Source organism: Amphibalanus amphitrite, unplaced genomic scaffold (assembly GCF_019059575.1).
Source record: "Amphibalanus amphitrite isolate SeventyFive unplaced genomic scaffold, NRLGWU_Aamphi_draft 000251F_arrow, whole genome shotgun sequence".
Taxonomy (NCBI): domain Eukaryota; kingdom Metazoa; phylum Arthropoda; class Thecostraca; order Balanomorpha; family Balanidae; genus Amphibalanus; species Amphibalanus amphitrite.
In genome coordinates this window covers 525,077-538,968 of record NW_024881746.1, presented here as the reverse complement: position 1 = coordinate 538,968, position 13,892 = coordinate 525,077, and the positions used below count along the sequence as shown (strand labels likewise).

The following is a 13,892-nucleotide window of genomic DNA, read 5'->3' as shown; positions in this document are numbered from 1 at the left end:
ACAGCGGAGCGGGGCGGAAAATGACGGCTCACAGCGGAGCGGGGCGGAAAATGACGGTTCACAGCGGAGCGGGGCGGAAAATGACGGTTCACAGCGGAGCGGGGCGGAAAATGACGGTTCACAGCGGGGCGGGGCGGACGGTGCAGCCGGACAAACACTCGGCACACTGCTCATTGGTTTATTGAGGGCTACATATATGATACAGCTCAAGCGTCTCCTCTCGTGTATGTATAGTAGACAGAGAGCAGAACAGACACCCGCTTGCCGGAGCGGCCGGGCGGGCGCGGCTGTGAGCCGCCGTCTCAGCTGACACCGCCTATACAGCTCGGACGGCCTATCCAGTAGTATATTGATATATACCTGTCCGTGTGAGTGTCACAGCACGCATCCAGAGCGCTCGACATGGCGCGCTGTGCACTAGAGATGTCAATCGGATACCAACGTTTTGGTATACCGATACCAAACCGATACCAACTTGGTACTTGGTATTTCAATCGTAATGTGTTTGGTATTTTGTTGGTATCATAAACCCTCGCTAATGTATAAGAGGCTAAGAAATCGGTAAAAGTTGGTATTTCCCTCATTTTCCCAAGTTGGTTTGGTTTCGGTATTTTCCCGGGATTTTCGTTGGTATTTAGTTAGGTATCGGTATTCTGATTTTCTGTAATTGACATCACTACTGTGCACCTCGGTGCCCGGTGAGACAGCGTCCCCGTCCGACTGCCCGCCGAGCCGAGCCGGCACGGCGGTCACGTGACCGAGCCGTCCGACTCCACCGGGGGACGGTCACGTGACCGAGGCCGGCAGTGCCGCCGGGACCAGGCGCGGTGAACCGAGTCGGACGGTCCGGGAGTGCCCCCATTTATACAGCTAAGCTAAGATGTGGGTTCTATATACAAAATATCGCAATGTCACGATCAGTTTCTACACTCAGTCACATCACTTTTCACTGTCCAATTACCCACAATACCCGCCCGGTAATTACCCACCAGGTCACATCCTTCCAGCCAACTACCCACAACACCCACCCGGTAATTACCCACTTCATCACATATCCCGTCCAATTACCCACAATACCCACCCGATAAATACCAACTAAATCATATCAGTGTGCTACTACTACATCTACACTACTACTACTACTACTACATGACTACACTAGAGCGGACACGGGGGCCGTGTGCCGGCTGACCGGCGCCGCTCTCAGTGCCGGCTGGTGCAGCCCACACGGCAGCAGTCAGCTGGCGGCCCCGGCCGACTGGCTCGGCCTCTCTGCAGTCAGCTCATCACTGCACGGTCGGTAGTTCAGCGCATCCAATCCTCCCACTCATACACTTCGACCCCATCGCCTTCCTGGCTCTTCAGCTGATCGTACAGCTCCTCTGTGGACAGAGCAGAGACACGTCTGAGGTGGCCACCTCACACACAGACAGACACACAGACAGCGGTACAGCCATGTCCACACACCGCCGGCCAGTGACGTCACACACAGGACAGACGGCTGACGTGACGTCACCGTCGGCCGTGGTGGCCGTGACGCGTCACGTCACCGTCCGTGACGCGGCCAGCGGCGGTGGTCGAGTGTGTGTGTGTCTGAGAGGCCGGTGGCGCCGTGCAGCGTCTGTTGTGAGGGACTGACTGGTCAGAGGCGCGGCGCGCGGCGCCCTCTCACCTACCGGGGACATGGAGATCGATGGTACGGGGCCGGCCATCACTGTCCCGCAGGTCCGCCTCCTTCAGGGCGGTCAGCACGGCCCGGGTGGTGTCTGCCGTGCAGTGAAGGTACAGCGACCACAGCTTCCGACACGACTTCACCAGTCTGTAACAGAGCAGAGCAGTAGAGCCGTCACACACAAACACAGCGGCACCAGCCGGCCGGACGTACGAGTCAGTGTCAGTGTGTCAGTAGTTAAGTGTCAGTGTGTTGGAGTCAGTGACAATGCGTCAGTGTCAGTGTGTCAGTGTCAGTGTCAGTGTGTCAGTGTATCAGTGTCAGTGTCAGTGTATCAGTGTCAGTGTGTCAGTGTGTTAGTGTCAGTGTGTCAATATCAGTGTTTTAGTGTCAGTGTCAGCGTGTCAGTGTGTCAGTGTCAGTGTGTCAGTGTCAGTGTGTCAGTGTCAGTGTGCCAGTGTCAGTATGTCAGTATCGGTGTCAGTGTCAGTGTGTCAGTGTCAGTGTGTCAGTGTCATTGTGTCAGTGTCAGTGTGTCAGTGTCAGTGTGTCAGTGTCAGTGTGTCAGTGTCAGTGTGTCAGTGTCAGTGTGTCAGTGTCAGTGTGTCAGTGTCAGTGTCATTTTGTCTGACAGGACACCCCTCGCCAGTGTCTGCTGACTGACCTGGTGACCGCTGCTGCTGTGAAGGCCGTCTCTGCCGGCCGCTGGCGGTCCCCCAGTGTAAGTCTCCACAGCCTGGGGCAGCCGCTGAGACTGTCCAGCACGGTGTCAGGGACGCCGCCGGACAGGGTGAGAACCCACAGCTCAGGGCACCTGGTGAGGGGCTTCAGGCTCACGGCGTCAGGGACGCCGCCGGACAGGGTGAGTTCCCGCAGCACAGGGCACCTGGTGAGGGGCTCCAGGCTCACGGTGTCAGGGACGCCGCCGGACAGGGTGAGACCCCGCAGCCCAGGGCACCTGGTGAGGGGCTCCAGGCTGCCGCCCGTGAGATCAGAACAGTCTGGAAAACACACAGACACACATACAGACAGGATCATTTGGCAGAAATATATGTCAATATATGGAAAAAACGAAACATCAAACAGCTATCAATTCGCATGGTTTTATGGACACCGTAAGCCATGATATAACAGTGGTACTATATGATATGCCATATAAACATGAATGAATGTGATAACATGAATGAATGAACATGATAACATGAATGTTCATGTTATCTATGGATATGCAATCAGTTCAGCCAATGCAATGAAGTGCATTGAACATTGCATTACAATCGCAATATGTTGTTCAACTAACTATGAGGGAATATGTCACTGACTGAACAGTTCTCCATTTTGGAGCTCAATTGGCTTCATTGTTTCACAAAGCACATTGGCTATGTATCACACCTGTCTCCATAAGGTCCGACAACGGCACACCGTTACTCGGTGTCCGCCATTCTCTTAGCTCGTATATCACAGCGGCCTGTCCGTGCTGCCGCTGCTCACCGTATATCTCCAGTACTCTGACCGTCCGTCCCAGGTCAGCCAGGTGACTGATGGTGTCGGCAGCCACCCCCTGGAGCGACACTGACAGACCGCCCCAGTACCGTTCCGGCCACCTCGGCTCCGTCACCTCCGGCCCTGTCGGACACAGCTGTGTCAGCTGACTGCAGTCGGACAGAGCTGCCGCCAGCTCCCTGCTGCACCACTGACACCAGAATGTCAGACACTGACATAGTCAGCACTGAAACAGACGACCGGCCGCACAGCAATTTTTTAGCAGCAGCAGCAGTCATATGTGGAATGTGAATATGAACATAATACGTATATGCGATAAGTATATGCGTAATACAGTAGTCTATGAAACTACTTATGCTACTCTCATTGGTTGCACTATATCTAATAATTATTCCCCTTGAAATACTTGCTCTCTAATTGTAACAATGCCTGCATTCCTGTGCTGGCCGCCTGCGATCGTGGCGCCACCTATACTCTGTATAACCGCCGCGCCAGGGCCGCGGCCGCCGGCCAGTCAGTCTCGTCAGTCTGCTCAGACTCGTCGTCAGCGAGCTCTCTATGTAGTCATTCAGTGTCAGTCGTCGATTAATACTCATTACGTTTGTTTGGAAATTTGTTGCTTGTGACAATGCAACTATCGCCAGTGCCTCAACTTAAAATCACCCCATGACGTTACACAGGGCCTCCTTTAAGGATTTTTCACTGGGTGGGCAAAATTTTTCGCCGCTCCCCTGCCCAAGGGCAGATCCAGTCACTTGTGTTGGGGTGCAACCATTTTCACCTGCGACTGGGGGGGGGGGGGTTAAATGGACTATCCCACCTTTAAAAAAGTACCATTTAGGATTCGGAAATGTTACTCATGATATTGTGACGAATTCTGCAAGTTTTTACGCGTTTTCATTGTATACTTTTTGAGATATTGCGACTTTTATATTTCATCGTGACGTCATTTAGATCGGATCCGTGACGTAATGAAGGATTTACTTCATGTCAATGTGGAGGAAATTTGGCAGCAAATATAGGTATTTGCTCTCAAATATGACGCGGCTCATACAATAACAAGTAACAAGATTTCCCCGGCGCCGATTTCAACTTATTCGTAAAACAGGTCGAACGCGTGAGACGGCTGATGACGTCATCAAATGGCCGTTAATAGTTAAGAGATAGGACCTTAGCTAAGGCCCACTTTTCAAATGAAGGGAACGAATTTCTTTAACACCACGAAACTGAGGATATTGCGACCAGGATTATAGTGGTTTCTGAACCTGGCCGCCAACTTGGCTATCTCAACTCAGAACTAATGCAAAGGTGGGGCAGTCCCTTTAAGGCCTATGTCACTTTCACAGTCAACCAACTGTGCCATTTATAGTTTAACGTTTGTCGTGTGTGATATGGTATTTCGTGTGTATTTCACCTTAAAGGTAATAGGTATGCCTATTGTCTACATTAGTGATATCAATAACGGAAAATCAGGATACCGATACCAAACCAAATGTCAACCAAAACCATGAAAAATACCGAAACCAAACCAACTTGGGAACATGAGGGAAATACCAACTTTTTACCGAATTCGTATCCTCTTATACATTAGCCGGATTCGTAATACCAACAAAATACCAACAACATTAGGATCAAAATACCAAATACCAAGTTGGTATCGGTTTTGTATCGGTATAGGTACCAAAAAGTTGGTATCCGATTGACATCTCTAGTCTACATACATTTAAAATTTTAAGAAGACTGCAAATGTGCAGAGTTAAACTTACTATGATTGCTCCTTGAACCAGAAATCGAATAGGTAGGTGATGCTCGCTGCCTCTTTTTAGGAGGCATGGTCAGCTTACTCTTGGCGCGTCCTCTTGATCTAAATACGGCTTTTATTGACCTTAATCTACTTGTAGGTAATACATCCTTGGCCTTGTAGTGCGCTACCCTGCTGACCCATGCCGGTCTTTGAGGGTCCCACACTGACCTCTGAGGCCCCATGCTGGCCTGTAAAGGCCCATATTAGCCTCTGAGGGCCCCGCACTGGATTCTGAAGACCCGATGCCGGCCTTTAACCATCCCCTGTATTGGTGTTTTTCCAGCCGCGAACGTATAGGAGGGGGGGGGGGGGCGTTGGACCTCCCTTGCCGTTTCGCTCCTGATCGAGCTAGAGCTTCGCGGAAAAAAACAAGCGTGTTGCCCGTGACGAGAGGAAGCCGATGATACCCAATTTTAACCCTCGCCGGCACAGGCCATTGCGTCCTTCGGCGGCACGACCCCCCCCCCCCTTGCGTTTGGCCCCTGATCAAGCTAGAGCTTCACGGAAAAAACGAGCGTGTTCCCCGTCACGAGAGGAAGCCGATGATACCCAATTTTAAGGTCCTAGGTCATCGGGTGACCTTCCAGGTCAGGTCAATGACCCGAAAAATATTTTTATTCGCAATCGGGACCTGTTAGAAAGTCGTAAAGTGTGGCTGCTATGTGGTTTTCCGGGGTGCTGATCACGAATATAGTGTTAGTTTTGATCAGAGATGATGTTTTAACCCGCGCGCCGACGGGGGTCTGCGCCAACTTCGCACCGACGGGGGGGCGGATGACCGCCCCCCCCCCCCCCTGAGATCTCGAGAACGAAGCAAGATAGCGACAAGCAGTAAACGGCATCGGATACGCACGGCCAAGATCTACAATTTTTACAAAGGTCATTTTCAGGTCAGGTCAAAGATGACGTCACAGGGGTCGAAAAAGTCAAAATGGCGGCGCTAGATATGGAGAGAGTTTTTCTCGATTAACTTTCGAATTAGTCAAGATAGGAACAAACTAAAGGCATCATCGTGATCCTCTCGTCAATCCGCATCGAATGATATATATGTTGACCTCGAAAGGTCAAGGTCAAAGGTTGACCTCAGGTCACGTGACCTCGAGGTCATCATGTATATCATTCGATGCGTCTTGACGAGCTGAACACAATGAGACCATCCACGCGTCTGTATCTTGTTCCTGTACGGAGTTATTGGCCAAAAACCTTTGGTGACTTTTGATGACGTCACATGACCTCACAGCTGCCCAACAGTAAAACAGACCTCAACCCGCGCACCGACGGGGGGGGCGGATATCCGCCCCCCCCCCCTGAGGTTTTTCGCGGATAGCGGGAAAACCGCGGCGCGTAGCGCCGCGAAATTTGGTATGACTATTCTCTCATCAATTTTACACATGGTGTGCAAGTTTGAACCTCCTAGGGTAGTGAGCCTAAAATGAGTATACGCAAAAAATGAGTATAGTTTTGGAAAATGTGCATTACGCCAAAGTTATTTTGAACAAAAATAAGAAAAAATACACAGTGCGTCCGAAGGTCTACTGCAACAGTTGCAAATACGTCCATCGCCAAATGTCAAGCGACTTTGGTCTGAAAAAATGATTGAATGCTTTTTTCAAAAATGTCACAAAAAGTACATGCTAAAAAGTGAAGCCTGGTGAAAATATGTGCACTGCTGAAATAATTTTACCTTTTCAGCTGTTTGTCTCATGCACTGAGCTTGCTGGCAGCCGTAAAAAATAATCGAAAATTCGAAAGCGTAATGCAAAAATTTTAGCATTTGTAAATTTCTATAAAATGAGTATAGTTCCACAAAGTGTTGCAAAAAATGAGTATAGTATGAAAAGTGTGAATTTGAGCATGGCTACTCCACCGCCTGCTAAATATCGCCCCCAAAGACATTTCCGGGATTATTTTGGTTATGATTACGATCTACCGGCCATCTTCGATGGCCACAATGACTGACGCTGCAGCGTATCTGTAAGCGCGATACGGTAAGCGTTGGAACTCGTTTCGGTCGATTCTCATTTGCTTGAGCTTCAGTCACCGATCTTTTTTTCCTTTTTCATTTTCCTTTATTTTTTATTATTATTTTATTTTTTATAGTTAAGCGGTGACATTAATTGCTTTATCTACTCCTGGCCATTTTGGCGAAATACCGTACAACCGGATGTGACGTCATGTGATCTGCGACCACCAGTGCCCTCTCCACCAATCGGGAGTCACCGGAAATGGCACTGTGACCTGTCACGTGACCAGCACCGGCTCGACCAATCAGGAGGCGTTTCCGGCGACAGAGGTGACTCCGAGGGTCGGCTGAGCTTTTCGCGTCCTTTTTGCACTGATCGTCGTCTCATGCGCGTGTCCTGCTGGCATACGGCAAAAACTGGTGAGTTTTGAATGGCATTAGTCTTGGATTCTCCTTCAGTGATAATTTGTTGTGTATTGCTTACAATCTGATTTCAACTTTAAAAAAAAAAAATTATATCAGGTAATCATTCTGGTTTGTAGCGGTTCGCAATTTAGTATGCCCTCAGAACTCTTGATATATTGGGTAATGTTTGGTCATACAGGACCTGCTGAAGGACCTGCCGACCTGAGCTGCGGGCCTCTGCCTGCCGAGTATCGTCGTCATTGATTCAAAAGCACTGGTGTAAACGCGCACATTCCTGGCACGAATTATTAAACAATGACCTCTTTTTTGTCAGGTGGCACCAATTGTCATGCCGAAGTACACGGAGGAAGATCTGGGCAGAGCGAAGAAGCTCGTCGCGGATGGATTCACCGTCTACAAGGCAGCCAAGGACACCGGCGTGCCGTACGAGACGCTCCGCCGTCACATCTTCGGCATCAACGTCACCGGCTCCACTGGCTCTGGGCGACCGACGGTGCTGACGAGGACCGAAGAGGACAAGCTGGTGGAAATCCTCGCTTACCTCGCCCGCCAAGCATTTCCACTGGACACCAGTGACATCTGCGATCTGGTCCAGCAGTTCCTGAACAACCTCGGCAGAGAGACGCAGTGGAAGGACAACAGGCCCACCCGCTTCTGGCTGTCACGTTTCAAGGCTCGTCACGCCGGTGTCCTCGCGTCGCGCAAACCGGAGATCCTCACCATCACTCGTGCCAAGTCTCTGACAGAGGAAGTGGTTGGCGCCTTCTTCTCCATGTACAACAGGGTGCTCGTCGACCTGGGACTCGAGGACAAGCCGGACAACATCTACAACCTCGATGAGACGGGACTCTCGACCGATCCGCGCTCGACAAGGGTCATCGTCCCCAGCAAGTCCCGTGACGCCTACCTGAAGACGGCCAGCTGTGGTAAGGCGACATACAGCGTCCTCTTCTGCGTGAACGCCACTGGAAACTACTTCCCACCCTTCGTCGTCTACAAGGCCAAACGTGAGCCCTTTGACTCGTGGATGCGTGGCGGACCGCCAGGAACGGCCTATGGGACGACACCGTCAGGCTGGATGGAGGGCAACATATTCGAGAGCTGGTTCCAGACCATCTTCGTCCCAGAGATCACCAAGAAGCATGATGGTCAGCCCACAGTGCTCGTCTATGACGGTCACGGATCCCACATGACGTATCGGACAGCAGCGCTTGCGAAGGACAACAACATCACGGTGGTATGTCTTCCGCCACACACCAGTCACGCCATCCAGCCTCTCGACGTCGCCGTGTTCAAGCCGGTCAAGGTCGCCTGGGCGCAAATCCTGAAGCGGTGGCAGCGTGAGTCACGACTCGTCGCTGTCGACAAGTCGGTGTTCCCGACTCTCATCTCCCAGCTGTGGAAGGAACTGGATCCGGTCCACGCCGTGGCCGGATTCCGCGGCTCGGGTCTGTTCCCAGTCGACGCTGAGAAGGTTCGCAGCCGGATGGTGGGACCCGGGAGCACGTCACGTGATGACATCCCGTCACCTGATGAGGCGCTCCAGGATGCTGTGCTCAGTGTTCTCAGTCCGGAACAGTCAAGTGAGACGAAGGCGGCCCTGGCCAACAAGACGAAACGCCGCAGCCGAGTTCAAAACAAGAGCGGCGAGGTCTTGACGTCAGAGTCTTCTCTGCAGAGGCTCGAGCTGGAGGCGGCGAAGCGCGCAGAGAAAGGGAAGAAGTCTCCGTCGTCACAGCAGGACAGGAAACTCTCCAAGAAACGCGAAGAGAAGGGAAAGAAGCGGTCTTCGTCGCACAAGATCGAGAAGCCATCCGCGAAGCGAAAAGTGACCAAACTGACGACTCGATCGAAGTAGAGGGGGTAAAGCTCACGCAGGCTTTTGGAAATGTGGCGGTGCCCGTTCGCCACGCCACTGTGACCGTGGTTGGTGTTGTGGCCATTGTCGGTTGTGTTTGTTGTTGTCTGCTCAAGTCATCTATGTGTCTTAATAAATTGAAACGACCGGTAATACATTTTCTTGATTTTTTTTTACATTTCAATACTTATATTGTTAGCAACACCGATTTCATATCCACGTTCCAGGCGAATTTCAGCGCCGCAAATCCAGCAGATTAGGCACAATAGAGCGTTGAAACAACTGTACTCATTTTTTGCGAAGGAGCAAAAAACGAGTATAGCCGACATTGGTCAGAAGATGCAATTATTACAGAACAACCGCTCGTCTGACACCGTTGTGCCACATAGGACGTCGTAGTCAGAACACGTAATGTCAATGTCCCATATAGCCATTATTCACACCCTTTCTAGTTTTGAATATATTTAACTGATAATGTAAAACTATACTCATTTTAGGCTCACTACCCTAACTTTTAAGGTCAGGTCACCAGGTCACTTTGAATGAGCCAACCTCAAGTCACTTTTTTGCAACTTTGTCACCGTGCCAGAGCTACAGTAGATGTCGGAGGCCTTTGAAAGTCGCAGGATGTTATTAGGTCATTAGTAGCTACAATTTGTATATCTCGGAATTTTGATGTCGGTGACCTAAGGTCAGGTCAATTTCGCGACCTCCCCATTATAAGTCAATGGGGGAAAAATCAACTCCCTGTTTTTACCACTAAAACGGGTCGGAATGGCCCCATATACCATACATGACTTCACATACGATCAACCTTCACTACCTTGAGGTCTTTTTTGCTGTTGGGCAGCTGTAAGGTCATGTGACGTCATCAAAGGTCACCAAAGGTTTTTTGCCAATAACTCCTTACAGGAACAAGATACAGCCGCGCGGATGGTCTCATTGTGTTCAGCTCGTCAAGACGCATCGAATGATATACATGATGACCTCGAGATCACGTGACCTGAGGTCAACCTTTGACCTTGACCTTTCGAGGTCAACATATATATCATTCGATGCGGATTGACGAGAGGATCACGATGATGCCCTTAGTTTGTTCCTATCTTGACTACTTCGAAAGTTATTCGAGAAAAACCCTCTCCATATCTAGTGCCGCCATTTTGACTTTTTCGACCCCTGTGACGTCATCTTTGACCTGACCTGAAAATGACCTTTGTAAAAATTGTAGACCTTGTCCGTGCGTATCCGATGCCGTTTACCGCTTGTCGCTATCTTGCTTCGTTCTCGAGATCTCAGGGGGGGCGGTCATCCGCCCCCCCCCCCCCCCGTCGGTACTAAGTTGGCGCAGACCCCCGTCGGTGCGCGGGTCAAGGTAGTGAAGGTTGATTGTATATGAAGTCATGTATGGTATATGGGGCCATTCCGACCCGTTTTAGTGGTAAAAACAGGGAGTTGATTTTTCCCCCATTGACTTATAATGGGGAGGTCGCGAAATTGACCTGACCTTAGGTCACCGATATCAAAATTCCGAGATTAACAAATTGTAGCTACTAAGGACCTAATAATATCCTGCGACTTTCAAAGGCCTCCGACATCTACTGTAGCTCTGGCACGGTGACAAAGTTGCAAAAAAGTGACTTGAGGTTGGGTCATTCAAAGTGACCTGGTGACCTGACCTTAAAAGGTAGGAGGTTCAAACTTGCATACCATGTGTAAAATTGATGAGGTTATAGTCATATTAAATTTCGCGGCGCTACGCGCCGCGGTTTTCCCGCTATTTGCGAATAACCTCAGGGGGCGGATATTCGCCCCCCCGTCGGTGCGCGGGTTAAGCATTTAGACCAGGTCGGGTCAGGTCAGGTCAGGTCAACCGGTAGGGGTTGTGAAGGGTATTCGTATTACGTGTCAACCGCCTCTGACAGCTTCGTAACATGTTACGAAGGCACCAAAACTATTTCGTAAATGTTCAAATGGCTGCTAAATTCGAATTCAGCTAAAAAACCAGTATAACGCCTTTTGGGGCGACTAACGGAGCAAGCGAGAGGGTGAGCCTTGCACGTGCGACATTTCGAGGGGGTACCTCCAGCTGACTTATGCACGGCACCCTACTAACCGGTCTCTAGCGATGTGCCAAATTTGAGCACAATCGGCCCAGCCGTTCTCAAGATCTGGAAGCGGCACCCTGCACGTGCGCACGTGCAAAATGGGTCCCAACTGACTTTTGCACGGCACCCTACTAACCGGTCCCTACCCATGTGCCAAATTTGAGCGCCATCGGTCCAGCCGTTCTCGAGATCTGGAATCGACCCCTGCACGTGCGCACGTGCAGCAGCACCCCAACTCTGGCACATGGATATGCAGTGCCTAGTGGGTGCCTACCTACATGCCAACTTTCAGCGCAATCGGCCAAGTAGTTACCGAGATATTGCAACAATTACAAAACGGACACCTCTTCGTTTTGCACGTGGCACGTGCATAAGGGGTCACCCACATGCATCAGGAATAGTCCAATACTTGGTAGAAGGAATGAAGCTACCCTACAAAAATTACCGCGTGTAAATCGGTCAAGTGGTTGCTGAGATATAAGCCTCGCAAAAGCGTGACCACGGCCGGCCGGCCGGCCGGCCGGCAGCATTTGTCACTTCATCGTCACCCGCATCACCCCACAAATCTCCAACTTCGCGAACTTCGCTGAACTTCAAAAAGCCTTGTAGTGAGCGATGCTGTCATGATCCTGTGGATAATTTATTTTCTTCAATTAGTGTTCTCTTTCCTGCTCTCTCAACAGATACAGATCGCTAGCAATTTTATCATAAGCACTTAGCTTTTGGCTTGACTCGCACACAGCAGTTTCAAAACTGAACACATCTAAAAACATTTCAATGTCGCAGCTGCGCCAGGTTGAGGAGCCGATATAGCTCAATAATTAATTGAAAATAATTGAACAACTATGTTTTTCTGGTGCTTCATGTTTCAGCAAAAGCGGCCTACAACTTTCTTGAATTAATTTTAAGATGTCAAAAGTTATACAAGGAATTTTGATTTAAGTGGACTTAAGCAAAAAAGAAAAGAAAAACTTTATTTTATACAGTTAAATCATTAATGCAAATGGCCGCCGCCTGTAAGGCCGCCATTATGGAAGAGATGACACGTGACGTCTGTCAATGCTTCCGTAAAATTATGGACATTTTACTTAGATTTCATCGCGATATCATTACAGTGGTGTCTGCTATCTATCAGTGTGCCTCGTAAGTAATTATTTATCAAGTTTTGTTGTGTTACACACTTGTTTATGAAGAAAAATTGGCTGCGTCAGTATCGTCACCAATCACCATGCTACTTGGGTTTAACTGTAGGTATCATGGGCTTTGTTTACATTTATGGTGTAGCCAGCCCAAAGTGTAGCCCATCATTGTCAATTGGGTCACCACTTTTGGATCATGATAACACACTTAACCCTATTAGTGGCAGGGGGGGGGGGGTTGTTTTTATCCACCCCTCAGGTTTTTCGGGAATATCTCCGAAACCGCTGAAGCTACGATGCTGAAATTTTCTGACTTTTCCTAAAACTAAATTGGGCAAATTCCCTGAAAATTTCAAGTTCATAACTTTACCAGGGGTGGCTCCAGAGCACTGGGAATTGGGGGGTCCTATTCGTGAAGCGAGTCATTTGGGCGTAGATCCCGATGCTGCACCAGTTTTACGAACAGTGAATGAAAGGTATTATGTGATAACATATACAGTTATTGTGCATCCTCTTTTGACACGTTTTTGCTATAATAGGCGGATCCAGGCGTCCAAAAAGGGGGGTTATGTTTTACCTCCCAACATAGGTGCCCTGACACCGCCTATGCATGACCAATACAATTGTAGTCGTTCTCTCATAAGAAAATTGTAACATAACAAGACCATTACCACCCTTTTTAGAAACAGTACCAACAAAAACCTTATTTACTATACTTTTTGTGTACCCCCAATCTCAATGATCTGTATCCGCCTATGATTTTTGAAAATGCATATTTTTAGGATCCATGTGAATTCCTGGTTCATTCTCTATCGATCGGCAAAAGTTGCGTTAAGATTGGTTCAGAAACCTGGCCGTGATAAACAGTTTAAAATGTATCTGCAATTTGCCCGTTTTACCCCCCTCTACCCCCCCTATTGACATTTTTTAATTTTTATTTTTTTTAGAAATGTAGATCACGTTGAGCGAAATCGAATGCCGTTTGAATTTTGAAAATCGGCCGGTTAGATCTCGAGATATCAAGGGGGGGTCGTAAACAGCCCCCCCCCCCCTGCCACTAATAGGGGGTAGCCAGGAGCCTGCCACTAATAGGGTTAACCCTGTCTTGACCGGACTCGAAATGAATGACTTGAATTGAAAGAAGGTTTGATGGTTCAGGCATGGACAAGATTCAGGGTTCAAATTATTTTCCTATCACCTCATGCAGTTGACTTGAATCCACATTCCAGTAAAATAACTGACCTGAATAGTTGTTAATAGTTACAAAATAAGTTATAAATGTTTTTTTGCAATGCAAATAATTAACAGATTGCCTGATTTGTTTTTGTTACCTTATTTCAAAGTATTAGGTACCTTTCAAGGGTTATCATATGTCTTGAGAAAGTTTGAAGCATTTGTTTGATAATTCCCTGATTTCGGTAT

The 13,892-nt window shown here is 49.0% G+C and overlaps 1 protein-coding gene across 2 annotated transcripts in view; it reads right to left on the bottom strand.

Annotated features, from left to right (window-relative positions):
- Positions 1 to 574: 574 nt before the first annotated feature.
- LOC122386447 overlaps positions 575 to 13,892 on the bottom strand; it is a 101,421-nt gene continuing 88,103 nt past the window's right edge. For both annotated transcript variants that reach the window (XM_043375629.1, XM_043375630.1), the window contains 4 exons: positions 3,164 to 3,298; positions 2,337 to 2,673; positions 1,677 to 1,819; positions 575 to 1,382 (listed from right to left, as the gene is read on the bottom strand). In XM_043375629.1, coding sequence (XP_043231564.1) covers positions 1,306 to 1,382; positions 1,677 to 1,819; positions 2,337 to 2,673; positions 3,164 to 3,298 — 692 coding nt within the window. In that variant the 3' untranslated portion in view covers positions 575 to 1,305. The remainder of the gene's footprint in view (positions 1,383 to 1,676; positions 1,820 to 2,336; positions 2,674 to 3,163; positions 3,299 to 13,892) is intronic.